The sequence below is a fragment of the Spermophilus citellus genome, assembly GCF_964194105.1.
Source record: "Spermophilus citellus genome assembly, chromosome: 1".
Lineage (NCBI taxonomy): Eukaryota > Metazoa > Chordata > Mammalia > Rodentia > Sciuridae > Spermophilus > Spermophilus citellus.
The window spans coordinates 193,411,013-193,426,763 of record NC_138182.1 but is presented as its reverse complement, the minus strand read 5'-3'; the positions used below and the strand labels follow the sequence as shown (position 1 = coordinate 193,426,763).

At 38.1% G+C, this 15,751-nt stretch overlaps 1 protein-coding gene across 1 annotated transcript in view; it reads right to left on the bottom strand.

Moving 5' to 3' along the window:
- EPB41L4A (erythrocyte membrane protein band 4.1 like 4A) overlaps positions 1-15,751 on the bottom strand; it is a 236,241-nt gene that overhangs the window by 83,169 nt on the left and 137,321 nt on the right. The window contains exons 9-10 of the mRNA XM_081289124.1: positions 14,302-14,390; positions 13,409-13,472 (exon numbers count right to left, since the gene is read on the bottom strand). Coding sequence (XP_081145250.1) covers positions 13,409-13,472; positions 14,302-14,390 — 153 coding nt within the window. The remainder of the gene's footprint in view (positions 1-13,408; positions 13,473-14,301; positions 14,391-15,751) is intronic.

Genomic DNA, 15,751 nt, shown 5'->3' with positions numbered 1-15,751 from the left:
TCATTATCTACTTCTACATCACCTCACAGCTATGCATAATCCAGGTGATGGCACTGAATTACTGCCAAATCTCCCATCATAAATTGCCACTGACTGACAAGCAAAAAACACTGACTGTGTGGAAATCATTTCCCAATAAAAAACAGAGGCCCATAAATCCAGTCTTTAAGTATAATTAAGGGATGCACAGGTCACACTCAAATTGATGTCTAAAGAACCTCAGGGGCCAGGGGTGGTACTCAGTGGTACAGCCCTTGCCTGGCATGTGCAAGGTCCTGGCCAATGGCCAGTACCACACACACACCAAAAAAAAAAAAAAGATTAAAAATTTCAGAAGGAACCACTGAGAGGAGCAGCCACCAATGCAATGTAATCTGGGCAAATGAAGTAACATCTCTGATTTTGAGTTCTTCCCCATTCTGTACCAAGTTATTGGATTTATTGAATTAAATGATATGGTAGATATAAAATGTCACATAACAGGTATAAATTTTAATCATTTTAATCTAGTAGTTATTTGATTCTTTAATATACTTAATACAAAAGAAACTAAGGTAACATTAAAGGTAATTCTAATTTTTGTATGAGATACTTATTTTTGGGCAGTACTAGAGACAGAACCAAGGGGTTCTTTACCACTGAACTACAACCCCCAGCCTTTTTCATATTTTAGAAACAAGGTCTTGTTAAATTGCCCAGTCTGGCCTTCAATTTGTAATCCTCCTCCCTCAGCCTCCTGAGCAGCTGGAATTACAGATGTATACCGCCATACTCTAGATATTATTGTTTAGGGCTGGGGTTGTAAGCTCAGTGGTACAGCACTTGCCTAGCATGTGTGAGGTACTGGGTTCGATCCTTAGCACCACATAAAAATAAATAAATAAAATCTACAAAATATATTTTTTTTTAAAATATACTATTAGTTTAAGTGACTGAATGGAAAAAACAAACAAAATACAATATAAATGCTATAATAATAAAATACAAGCTCTGCAAAATTATATAATTGATGATTTAGTTTCAAATTTAAAAACCAAACATGAATCTCAAATGCAGCAATGCCTCTGAAAGAGGTTCTTACAGACTCAAAAACAGAACTGTAGAACACGGAGAAATAATTGAAATGATTTGTCTCCCACTTTTAACAAGGACAGAATATTCATACCTGTGAAATTCTTCCCAAGTCCAAATGGAATGATGCTACCTAAGTTAGCATTCTATTTGTAAAATGAAACAAAGCCAACCTATCTGTGTTACACAAAGGCTAGCTACAATTCCAAACTTCTATGAGGCAGAAGGAAAAATTTAGGATGAGTCTCAGGTTTCTGGCTTGAATACTAGTATTAAAATATAGCAAGTGGGAAAAAATAGGGATTTGGATGACAAGGGAATGGATAATAAGTTCAGGAGGAGATACTTGGATCCTGAGGTGCCCATGGAATGCCAAGTGGGCTAGTATGAGCACACAGGTACAGAGCTCAGGAGAGAGGTCACAGCCACTGACACAGGCAATCTTGCCTGAGAGGAAATGAGATGGCTCAGGAAGAGAACGCAGAATGGAATGACAGGAAAGATGCGGACTGTGTGAAGGTGGACTGGGGCGGGGGGGGGGGGGTCAAAATGAACCAGGAGATGATGGTTTCAGAAAGGCTGGGAAGAGACAGCACAAATCTCAAATGACCCAGAAAGGTCAAACTGGGTTTCAAAGGAGTTTACTCATTTCTCAGTGAAAAAAACCTTTGGTGACTTCCATGAAAGGGGTAGAGATTATAAAATTAGAGCTGAGGGGGGAAAACAAGTCAATGAATTCAGAAAATGCTTTCCTCAATAGCAAAAGAAACTGGGGGTGAAAACAGGAATGGGTGCAAAGTAGATCACACAAGTTTCTTGAGGGTAACATGGGAAAGCCCAGGCTCCTATCAGGAGATGGGAATTTTTAAGGGGGACTCTTTTTGGTTTTTTAATTTTTCTTTTAAAAAATATAAAACATAGCCAAGTGAAGCGGTTCATGCCTGTAAGCCAGTTACTTGGGAGTTTGAGGTAGGACTAACTGAATAACTTAGCAAGACCCTATCTCAAAGATAAAATAAGAGCTGAGGACGTAGCTCAGTGGCACTTACCCAGCATGTGCCAGCCTCTGTGTTTAACCCCAGATACAGAGAAAAATATAAATAAAAGAGACATATAAACTGTACAAAAGCCAAAAGTAACCAAAATTCAATCTCCCTCTTACCACTGGCCACGCTTCCCCTTCCCTGAGTATACCACTATTTCTATTACAAGGAGTGAGTGCTTTTAAGGGAACTGGATTATCCTAAAATGAAATGAACAGGTCAATAAGTTAAAAATAAATTTGCTTGTGATTGCATTCTGACAGGATACGTGGTTAAGATAAAAGGGACACCAGGACAGGCTGTCCTTGCCTTCCCAGCTTACCTCCCTCAGTACATGGAAACCTGGCCATCTCCCTGTGCCTTTCAACAACAGAAACACTGGGTGTGGCAGAAGGTGCTAGGCCTTACTACCTAGAAGTGTTGGCCAGGAAAACTGAGACACAAGACACTTTCACATTTTGGCCAAAGCATCTATAAATAAGGTCTAATTTATGTACCAAAATCAAATTTTCAAAAACTTAGTTACGTATAATCCAATTTTCAAAACTAGAAAGAAATTAAAAAGTATTAAGAGTTTGAGTGAAATAAAATACATCTCCTTCAAATCTCAAACTTTTCTTAGACTAGTTTTTGTTTCATTCTTCACCATCCTATCTCCATTCTTTTACTTTTTTAAGAACAGATCTCATCATGGAATACCTAATTCTTAATATACTTTCTAATCTACTGTTTCTTAATCAAAGAACAAAAAGCATATAAAATCCAGCCAAAATTAGGTTTTTCTCAAGTTTCCTTGGGTATGAATATATTAAAAGGAACAAAAGAGTTTCCCTACAGAACTCCTAATTACTTCTGTCACAAACAAATCAAGTAGGGACTCATTCTCCATTTTTAGAGGGCTTTAAGACAAGCTGCCTACTTTTTATCCTAGTGTTGGCAAAATGATCTAAATACTAAAAGGAGGGTTAACACAACAAAATAGGAACTAGGTATTCTAAATACATTCTATGTACTTTTGCTACATGCAGTAACTGTTAGCCTGAATGAACTGGCACGGTGTTTCAAATGTCTCTTTCCATCACTCTTCTACCTATTAAATCTTTTCCAAATGGTCATTTAGCACATTTTCACTCATCCATACAAAGAGCAGCAGCTTCCTAATTGAAGCACTTCATTTTAAGATTCTGCTAAAGATACTGTCCAAGAATCCAACACTTGCTTTTGCAAAATTACTTAAATACCGTTATAGTGTTAGTCATTTCATGCCAAAGCAAAGATATTGTCCGAATCTATTTCTTTTTATTTTATGAACTACTAAAGTTTAGGTCACTTTTATACTCAGATACTACATCATGTGCCTATCATTGTTCCTTGAGTCTCTCTTTTTCTTTTTTTGATACTAGAAATTGAACATAGGAGCCTTAACTACTGAGGCACATCCCCAGCCCTTTTTATTATTCGAGGCAGGGTCTCACTAAGTTGCTGAGGCTTGCTTTGAACTTGCAATCCTCCTGCCTCAGCCTCCCAAGCTTCTGGGATTACAGGCATGTGCCATAGTGCCTGGCCTTGTACCTTGGGTCTCTATGTAAACTTGCTTCAAATTCCCAATTCCATCATATGCAAGTATTCAGGCCCTGTACAAATTCCCAACCTAAGTCCCTCTGGTCCTTTCAGACTCTTTATCCATCTTCTTTGTCAAGCTTAGAGAAATAAATCTACTTTGCTTGGCTTCTCTTACACATGTTGAGATTACTGATAGTACCACTGAAGGACTCAACACTTCAAGCAGCACAGCCACTTATCCTCCCTGGGCCCACTCCAGCTCCATTGCCTCCCACAAGCCTGTGTCCTTAACACAGATCCTCATTACACACATGGTCTGTACTCTAACTGTTTTCTCCCTCTTTCTGTTTGGGGAAGCAGCCACACAAGTGGTCTTACCCAGCCTCCCTAGAAGTACAAGGATGAACTTCTTCATTTCATTATTATACACTTGTCCCACATCCAAGGTTGCAAGAAGCAATTCAAGATATAAGATGTGGGCCATTATTTAAGAGTAAGAGAGATTAGTACTTCTAACACTGGAAAGATGCCATCATTACATACATACTTGAAGACCTACAGCAGAGAAGCTTCTAACAACATTCTATCAAGATAGGGCAGAGGCTAAAATGTGAAGATGACAAGTCTAACGTATTGTGGGATTTTGTTTTGTTTTAGTTTTTTTAGTTTTTACATGCTATCTGTACAAATTTACAGATTTAATTGGTTATGTATTTAGCTGGCAATCATTAACTACTTTAGGCACAAGGGGAAATAACTAAATAGAGACTGATAACAAATGACTAAAATAACTTTCTTAATAATTGATAAAGCAAAGGAAGGAAAGTGGTGAAACAAATTTATTCTTCAACTGGAAATATGTACCAAGAGTTATTATAAAACCTATATGTTTTGAGAAATTTTATCTTTCTAAATGGTGAAGTTAAATTACTACAGTTTTAAAATTTTAATTATGCTGGTATATATGAGATACTAGATACAATTTTTTTTGTACCAGGGATTGAACCCAGGGGTGCTCTGCCATTGAGCTACATTCCAGTCCTTTTTGTTTTTTATTTTAAGACAGGTTTTCCTTAAATTGAACTTGTGATCCTCCTGTCTCAGTTTCCCAAGTCACTGGGATTATAGGTGTGCAACAACTGTTCCCTGAACACAGTTTTGTTTTAATGGCTTTCCTCATATTTTTAATTACCCTCTCTTCTAGAAATACTGGATTCAAACCTGGCTAATGAATTTGGAGTGAGCTCTTTTTTAAAAAATCCAATTTTGTTATTATGTGGAAAGGGAAGTCAGAAGGAAATTTTAAAAGATGAAGTATATACATTACCTTATTCTTTGAAGCTTTGTCTTTATATAAAGGCCACCAAAGAATGTTTCTCAAAACAATACTGTCAAGATATTGGCATAAAAGGATTATACTGTCAAGTAAAGATGGGGAATACTGGGGTAAGCACTCAGACCTCTTGGTGTGCTAATGTGCACTGAGAATCCCACTAGCTGGTGACATGGGGAGTGTTTTCCTAATTAATGTGAGCAAAGAGCCCATCTGAGGTCATTCTGCTTCCCACTTGAAGGAATTCACCGATGCAAACTTTGAAGTCCATATGGTATACTTCTGTTATTGTTCCGACTCTTTTTCTTCTTCAACTGCTCTTTAGGGAACCTGTACTATTTCCAGAATATCAACATTTCTCTCTTCTATGTGCATATTGATTTAACTTTTGTTTTAATGACAATTTTTGTCCCCAATCTTACAAATGTTAAAACAATTCAGTAACAAATATTGTTATGCTATTAAGATGAAGGTATATTTTATAAGATCTACTGATGCTCTTTAAATTTATTGGTGTAACTTTAATTTTTCACAGGAGCAATTTTACTCCTTTTGAACAAATGACCTATGCATTTTAATTATGGAAAAAGTAAAACAAAAAACAACAGCGAATGAAGCAAAGGACTTTCCTTCCTGCCCTGGCACAAGCTATTCACCAGACAAGACTGACAAGAACAAGGTGACCCTGAGTCCCTTCCTGTTGGAGACTTCAATAGCCCTAAGCAGCAAAACACAAAGGCAATTTCAACTCAGTCCTACACTGGATGCCTGTGACTTGTCTAACTTTGGACTAGGGAACTTTTAGCCTCATGACAACTCTTTCAGACAGATAGTATCATCCTTCCTCTACAGATAAGAAAATGTAGGTAGATGGAACCCAGGGAATAGAGAGTAAATGGGAGCCCTGGACCTAAACCATTCTGAAAGACTCCCACCAAACAATCATATGGTATCAGAGTCCAAATACTACTGAAGAGCCATACTCAGGAACAGCTGGGGGAAGAGATGAAATCAACCTATGTACAAAGATGCGGAGAGAGAGAGATGGCAATACCAAACAAAATACACAGGCACTTACCTTTGACCAACCAATTCCATTCCTAGGCATTTACCTCACAGATACCACTCCAAAAATACATATGCAAAAAGTTATTGAAGGAAAGAAAATGTCTAAGTGCAAAATATTGAAAACTACCTCAATATTCTAGTATAAGTAACTGCTTGAATAAACTATAGGAAATATACTCAATGGAATGATTTGTACAAAAAAGGAACCAAGAAAGCTCTTAATGAACAGATGATATAGAGTGATTTCTAGGAGGAAAACAAAACAAAACAAAGGAGCAAGAGCCTATATAGTAGGCTACCTTCTGAGTAAGAAAGAAGAAAAATAAGGAAAAAAATATATAACTGCCTATCTTTACAAAAATAGACATAAAAAGGATTAGTCAGAGAATGGTGAAGTTGGATATATGCAGAGAAGAGTAAAGAAATGGGTCTGAAAGAATCTGGGAGGCTGTTAAACTTTTCTGAGCCTTTTTGAATATCCTTGATTTTTGGAAGCATGTTAATCTTCTACATATTCAAAACATAAAATTAAATGAGCAAGAATGTGAAGGGGAGGGAACCATAACTGAAAACAAACTGAAACAAACCTAATTAGATTTCAAGTGAATACACAACCACAGTAATGAGGAAGAAAGAAAGGAATGAAGGGAGGGAGGGTGGGAGGGAGGACCCACCCAGTAAATTTTGAACACAGCATAGCACAGGCCCTCCATCTTGGCAAGGTAGTGCGTGTGGGTGAAAGAATTGCAAACAATTTTAGCGGTTTCGCCAAAGCAATCCTGACTATTTGATATGTATTTTAGAACTGAGCAAATGAGTAAATGTGTTGCTGCTGTTGGAAGCCAAAGTTCTCATAGACAAAGACAGGACATGAAAATATGAAATGGAAGATGGCAAAAAGGAACCCTTGTGGGTTTGGGGAGGTATGATGTGACCTCATGATTTCTAAAATACAATTGAGTATGTGTATGATTATATATGTATGTATTTATATTTGTATATGTACTATGTTCTACCTATGAGGATATGCATGCATAGATTGCCTAGCTTTGTCCACTGCCAAGTTGTCCTAGTAGCAATGACCACACCTAGCACCAAGATCTTACCATTTCCCATTGAAAGAAACCAGAGTTCCTTGGGGAAATGCCTGTTACCAGGATACATATGAGATACACCTACAATATCATAGTAGACAAAAAAGGAAAAAAGTACCTAATAAATGTTGGGGATGGGTCCAAAGGGCATAGGAACCTGGCTGAAGGGACTCCTACTGATCAAATCTAGGCAATCTGAACCTCAAGATGGTTAAATACAGTAATTAATTATAAATTACTGGGGAAAAGAAGAGGATTAATATGTCCATGCCAATAACAGATAAATAAACAAAAAGAGAAGGTGGAACTCTTGCTTATAATGGAATGCTGAGAGCTGACTGATAAATGTTGAGGGAGTGGGAGGGCTAGAAAATCAGGACTTTGCTATCAAGAATCCTTACTGAATGTTAAGTATACAGAAAAATTTTAAGGAGTACCAGGGTATTTGCATTGATTTATCTCCCTACAGACTGCTTACCAGCTTCAGGGTCAGGGAAAACAAGATCCAAACAAGAATTATAGAGTACAGAAATTGGGCAATACCACGACGGGGTGATCAAACTTAAGAGCCAACAAAGAACAGATGGTCATCGTGTGTCTCCAGATGTGCCACCTTGACATGGACACAACTTCAAGTCAGCCTTACAGCTGAGAATAAATTACCTCAGGAAACAGCAGAAAAACACCAAACAAGAAGCTTTCTGTTTTAAAATAGTGGGATAGAACTGTATTCTTAAAAAATGTCAGTGATATAAAATGTTCCAGATTGAGGGAGGTTAACTGGACTCTCTTCTGTTAGGGGGAAATACCATAAAGGATATTCATAGGTCAACCACCAAAATTGGAGTATAGAAAGTAGATGATAAAAGTATGAGAACAGTATAAATTTATTAAGTTAATAACTGTACTGAGGTTACATCAGAGATATATTTATTTGGGGGAAATACACCTCAAAGTCTTTAGAGTCTGTGACACATACAACTTATTCTCACATTGTTCAGAAAAGAATCGTGTGTGAGTAGAGAGAGAGAAAGCACAAATACGAAGGAAATGGAGTAAAATGTTAGCAGTTTAATCTGGATAACAAAAAATAAGCATGTTCTTTGTAATATTTTCATTCTTAGCCACTTTTATAAGTTTGAATTTTTTTTTTAAAAAAAGTGCATTTTTAAACCTGTAGGGTCATTTAAACTGTGAAGGACACCCCACTTACATAAGCAGACCTCTTGGGTTTGTTGACCAACATTGACAGCTCCTGGTCATCATCACTTCCTGTGTGCTCTCCCCAAAGCAGATCCAACCAAGAGTTCTGCCAAGTGGGTCTAATTTCTCATGGCCAGAGTTGCCAGGAACTTTTTGGTCCTACATCCTGTCACGCTGAGCAAGTTTAGCTGAGGTTTATTTCATGATGCACTGCATATAAGAGTAATCACAGCATCGTTTACTCATCCTTTCATTTACTCCTCAAATGTGCTTACTACATACCAAGTTCTGGGATTGGTGCTAGGAATGGCACCCTCTCCCTGTGGTTAAAACCAGGAAATTTGAGTATGATCCTAAATTCTTCCCCATTTTCTACAAAAACATTGAATCTGCTACCAAGTAGAAGCAACTTCCTAATTTACTTCCTAAATGCCCCCCACATCTGCCCACTTCTCTCCACTCTTTTGGTCAGTCCTCATCTGCCCTTGATCGATGCTATCTCCTAACCTGACCACCTTTGTTTTCACATCTGTGTAGGGTTTCACCCTGCAGTAACTTTCCAAAATGCACATCTGGTCATGGAGGTTGAAGCCCAGAGTTTTACTGAAACACCCAATTTCCCCAAATCCTCAAGTCCACCAGTAAATGTCAAGTGTCAACACATGTACACAAGAAAGAGAGGCCCTCCCCCAAAATTGTCAGACTGAACTAGCTACTGGGACCATCCCCTTTCTTTAGGCCTTCTATCCCATCATCAGGGTGAGCAGCCAGAAAATCTCTACCAACAGTCACAGCCCCTGAACCCACTAGACCAATGCTCCTCATGCTTCTTACCACTGTTGGTATCAGTTATCTCCAAATAATGCTCAGCACATTATCTGTACTCATACTCCTAATCTGTCCCCATCTCCACCAGACCCAACTCCTGAATCCCTCCCTTTTATGCCCTCTGGAATTCATGGGTTCTCATCAGCAAAATCCCAAACACCTCTCAGTCTGTTCTCTCACATTTCCTTCACCCTCCTGCACTACGAGAAAGCTGGTGCTCCCCTGAGGACACAGCTGCCACTGCTGCCTTCCCAATTGTGTGCTTTTTGTCCCTTACTGTTCTTGCATTACAGGGCCTAAAGCGGGGAAGGGTCCTACTGCTGCCAGTACTGCTTCAGAGCATGCTCTCTCCTTCCCCTAAATCTCCTATCTTATACCACCTGCAGTCCCTCATGGTGGCTGTGGTCCCCTCACATCCTGATGCTCATGCATCCCTATTTAATCCCTTTGTGCCAAAACTCCCCAGGAGAGTTGTCTATCTCACCATCTCCAAGTCCTCTTCTATTCTTCCCCTTCTTTTTCCTCAATGGATGTGTGTCAGTTTATTCGTTCATTCTCCTATTTATGGACTTATGGCTCTTTTCATTGTTTTAACTTTTACTTAAGTACTGCACAGAGCACAACTGTGTTGTGTTTCTCTCCAGCGTTTATTTCTAAGAAGGGAATGGCTGCATTGAAGCTCATTCTTCCAATCCACTGAGACAAGTTTTGTCAATAGCCTCCTACATTTCTAAATCTAGTAGTCAATTCTCAATCCTGCTCATCCTTCCTCTGAAACCAAACACCTTTAAATCACCAGGAAGCCTCTCTCATATCTCCCCATATCAGGAAGCCCTGGAGGTTAAGTCTGGAATCCAACAGTTTCTCAGTTCTTCAGCTGCTGCCATGCTGCTCTGCTGAGACAGAACCACAGTCATCTCTGGACTTCATTAAAGATAGGTTAGAGGTAGAATCACTAAGGCCAGCAAGGAAGCCTCAGTGGTGATAGCTTTTAAAACTTCCAGAAGTTCCAACAACACTTTAAATATGAAAAACAGCAGAAATGGAGTAATAAATAATTTTCACTTGAAAAATGACATATAGCTATAAAATTTTATGAGAATCAAATGAAGAACTCTTGGCTAAAACACAAGAATTGGGTATAATGGCCCCATCTGAGATAAACACATAAAATCCCATAGCTTTCACATCTAGCAAAAATCAGTTAAGAAAATAGGAGGAAAATATTAAAACTGCAATAGCAAGAAAAGGAGTAAAACACATAAAAATGAAACTTATCTAACACCTAGCAAGTACATATGAATAAATATAATAAAAGAATGGAAAGTCTTATTATATAATATTAAGTAAAAAGCATGTATGAAATCATATACGGAATGACATGAGTACATATATATTTATATACATACATTCACACTAGTAGGGCAAAAATCTAGGAGCAAATATATCAAAATGTTAATAATCATTACCTCTGGATTTTAGGATAATAAGAAACAGTAATTTTCTTCTTTGTGTCTTTCTCAGATTTGATACCATCATCATGTAAAAAATCTTCATACCAAAAGTTTTATTTTCTGTGAGGTGTTATTTAAACCACAAAGCCTATTTTGAAATATAAATAATGCATAAAAGTGTCTCTGAATTTAGCCTAAAAGCACTGGACATACTGAGTTAAGTCTCTCTGACCATACCAGCAGACCAGAAAACCAGCAGAATAAGCGTTTCAACCATTTTTCAAGCTGAATGTGATTTCTGTTCCAGGTGATAGGTTTTAAGGGGCTTTTTAATTCAATCTGTGATTACAGTTAGGCCTCCATAATAATCAACTTAATTCTACCATTATGTAAATCACTGCCTCCCAGAAAGGTACCTGGTGGAGAAAGAAAAAACTCTGCAAGCGAGAATGCTCAGGAAATAGAATGGTTAGGTTAATTAATGTGTTATTTAATAACAATTTTAAAAATTCCTTTGATGCAAGCCCCTGCATTAAGTGACCTGTTTTGTCACCCTACTAAAGATCACTGACACTAGGCTTGACCACCCAGGAGTGCATCGTGCCTCAGGCTTCTCAAACATCCTTTTTCTACCTCAAAGCTGAGCCAGGCATGGTGGTTCATGCTTGTAATCCCAGAAGCTCAGAAGGTTGAGGCAGGAGAATCACAAGTTCAAAGCCAGCCTCAGCAATTTAGCAAGGCCCTAAGCAACTTAGTGAGACCCTGTCTCAAAATAAAATATATAAATCCCCACCTCACTGCCCTGGACTGGGGATGTATCTCAGTGGTTAAGCACCCCTGGTACCAAAAAAAAAAAAAAAGGCCACAAACCATCTCAAAGCTGGAAGGGACAAGAACTGAACAAAGTATCTAGAAAGCCAGGTCATATCATAGAGATTGACATTGAAATATAATCAGTGAGCCATGTGTGTTGGTGCATGCCTGTAATCTCCAAGACTTAGGAAGCCAAGGCAGGAAAAATGCAAGTTCAAGGCCACCCTCAACACAATGAGACCCTGTCTCAAAAATAAAAAGGAGTAGGGAGGTAGCTCAGTAATAAAGGGCCCCTGGCCTCAAAAGAGAGGGAGAAAGACAGAAGGAAAAATTCACAATGATGTTCATTGTGTTGCTGCTGTTAGTTTTGCATTATGTTGAAGAAATCTAAACAGCTGAAAATTCAGGTTAGCTTTATTGTTGTTATTGTTTTTTAATTCTTTTTCAGTACTGGATTGAACCCCAGGGTACTCTACTACTGAACTATATCTCCAGATCTTTTTATTTTTTGAGACAGGGTCTTGCTTAGTTACCCAGACTGGCCTCGAACTTGTCCTCCTGCCTCAGTCTTCCAAGTCCCTGAGATTACAGGCATATGCCACCAGGTCTAGCAAGGTTATCTTTGACTTTACCAAATATTTGCCGTGAGGTTGTAGAAGATATTTTAAAGCACTGTAATAACAACATAAAAGGAGTTCACCAATATTTCACAAAAATACTTAGGTATAAGGGAAAAAAAATACTTTGAGTAATAGTAAGGCTTTCTTGAGAGATCTTATCACTTTATTAATCTTCTGCTATAAAAAACACCTTGAAACATTTCTTTCAATATAATTTTATCAATAAATGCCAACTTGCCATATAGTTCAGTGTGAGATAATTATTTTGTTTTGTTTTGTTTTGTTTTATAAAAGACAACAAAGGTAGTACTAGGTTTTCTGAACTGACAGTACATATTCTTGTATTCACAATAATCAGTTCATTGATCATTTGACAGGTACTTACTGAGTACCAACTACAGGTGAGATGATGTGCCAAATACCAAGTCCCAACTATCGTGGCAGCTGAACTGTTGCTATACCTTCACATGTGGACATGTGAACACTGATTTATTTTTAAGATCTTTTTAACATCAAAAAAGTCAATTCAATTCCATTTACACTTAGCTTTTTTCCCACTTAAGGTTAGAACCAAAAAAGAAATAAGGATAAATTTTCCTACACTATATTTCCATTCATTTATCCTATAAGGATTCTACTAATAGCACTTCCAGAGTGCTTTATTTTCACAGGTAGATCAAAAGGAAGCTTTCACACCATGCTTTCTTTTGACCAGTTTCCTAAAAGTACCTGCCAAGGCATGCTAAAGCACAGCCAGGTGCTGACCCATGTCCATTACCAAACACATCCAACGGGCAGTGAAGGTCAGCATTTCTGGGCTTTCACCTTACATTCTCCCTTGAAAGTGCCCACAATTTTCATCTGGGTTGTCTATCACAGTCGGTGAGGAAACAGCAGAAGTGTAACTCTCAACAGGTTGTTTAATTGATTTTAGACCAAAATTAGGACACATTTTTGCAGTCCTGTATGCAGTCTACACACCTTTTAGATTACATGAATCCTACCTTCACGGGCAGTTCAGAAAAGCAAATTACAGTAATAACGATAATCACCTCTTTTTCTCTCTTCAGTCCTCGAAATGTTTTGCCTTCCCTTGCTAAAACCAAAATGACATTTTTCCATTACCCTCTCATTCATTTCTACTCATTTCCTTTTCCCTTCCTTGAGAAGTTGTGCATGTCAGTTAATTAACCTGGTTCCACGTGGCTGCAGCCGAAGAAAACATGTCTTTTTATTTCACAATGTATTCTAAGTTATAAAAATGAGCAGATAAGACCCTCCCCCTTCTCATTTATGCTAAGTGCTCACAAAAACTTACATCTTTTCCCAACACTCTGAGTTCAAACTGAGTCTCCTTGAAGTGAACCTTTGTAATCCGAGGCCTGAAAAACAAAGCAGATGGTGGTGTAGTCACTGCTTTTTGAAGAATTAGTCTTTTAGAAATTCAGAGACGTATACAGTGAGAAAAGACTAGTGAATATTGGCTCTTTTATATACTGCTGAGGTGACTTCAGAATCCCCTCTGGGTCGTTTGCTCTGGACATCTTCCATTCTCATTATCCTATGCTTTTCCACTAACTACAAAAATAAGCTTGGAATCCACTGGCCCTGACAGTACCACCTCCCCAGACATATGCAGGAGCACAGGCTCCCCAATTCCTCCAACCCTTCCCTAGTTAGAGCTAAAACTTAGAGTGGTGCTGGACCTCCAGATCACACCATACATTGGAATGGGTGGGAAGTCCTACTACATACTCTCTCCATGGATAAGAGAGGCCAGACCCACAGTGCTTGAAATTTACAGATTAAATATATATATATACTAAGGTACATTGAGAGGAAATTATATCCAATAGCACTCATTTATTTATGAACTATGGAAAACGTACTTGTTTCCTTTTCCCCAACACTTTCACTCACATACAAGTCTAGTAAGTGTATAGTTTGTTTGTTTTTTTCTTTTGTACCAGGGATGGAACATAGGGGCACTTAACCACTAAGCCACATCTCCAGCCCTATTTTGCATTTTATTTAGAGACAGGGTCTCATTGAGTTGCTTTGCTTAGGGCCTTGCTAAGTTACTGAGGCTGGCTTTGAACTGTTGATCCTCCTGCTTCAGCCTCCCAAGCTGTGGGATTACAGGCATGCACCATCATGCCGGCTCTGCAGTGTATAGCTTTTATACCAACTCTGTCCTGGAGTTATACCTACCAGAAGTACTTCCCCACTTGCTTTTTATTCTTGTAGACAACAACACCAACGGGAGTTAATCCTAAGAAATACTCAGACTTGTTTTCTCCCTGCAAAAACAAACACAAACTTAAAACCATGAGTTTATTCACATAAAAGCTCTTTATAAAACTACAATTGGCCATATAAATATAATTTGTTGAATTAATGTTGGATTTACTTTTTAAAAGACATCTGCCTAAAAATCCAGCTAAGTTATGACAGTGACTAACTTGATGCTCTTTTTTTTCCCCCAAAGTTCCCTAAGAGAACTTCTCTACCTCCATGTTAATTCACACTTGCAACTTCAATTTACTAAAAGGAATTTGGACTACCTCTCAGGCCACTGATTGACTTATCCAATGTTGCTTCCACAGTGGTGTTTAACTCAAGCTGCACATTAACTGGAATCCCCTAGGCAGCTTAAAATGCTAATGACTGAGTGCTACAGAAACCAGTTAAATCAGAATCTCTAGCGAAGGGGCCAGAGTATCAAAACAACATAAGTGTCCCAAGTGATTCTCTGAATAGCCAAAGTTGAGGGTGCTTTCCAATGCCTTGTCTTAATTTTACTCTGATATGGATAATCATGAGGCCCAGGTTACTACACCACAACCTTCATCAGAAAGTCCCAGCAGCCATCAACAGACATACACTTGAACTTTCTGAGGTTTATCGTGTTCCCTCCTGCCCTAACTTTAAGACTACTTAAAATTTTAAAAATACAATCTCTTCTGGTAAAGACTGGATAAACTTTATTTCTGGGCTATGAATATTTTCAAGATCCTGAAATTTTAAAAGTCACAGAGTGGATACCAAGAACATGTACAGAACTGTCAAACCGTCTGCAAAGTTATAGTCACAGAAATACAAGGTAACAATATGTTTTGGGAGAATACCAGCTGTTACCCACTTGCAGCCCTAGAAATTCAATCTTAAATGTATGGAAGATTCTAACATATCAAGTTCATTTCCCATAAATTCCAACTAACAATGAAAAAGTCTCATGGTTAACTAGGATAAAGATGACAGAAACAGAAGCATTTTGCAGAAAACTTTCTCAATAAATTTCTAGTAGATTAAAACAACAACAAAACTAAAAGCCTAACAAGATTAATATGACTAGATGGAGAAAAATAACCACTCCATGAAATCTTATTCTTTTTGGGGGGCAGAGGGGACTGGGGATTTAATCCAGGAGTGCTATACCACTGAGCTACATATCTAGCCCTTTTTATTTTTGTGACAGGGTCTCACTAAGTTTCTTAATGCCTCATCAAATTGCTGAGGCTGGCCTTTGCAATCCTTCTGTCTCAGCCTCCCGGGTCACTGGGATCACAGGCTGTTAAGAGTATTCTTAAAGGAGGGAACTATGAAGCATTTAATGATCTCATGAGATTGGAATCTAATATATCAAAGAATTACTGTTCTT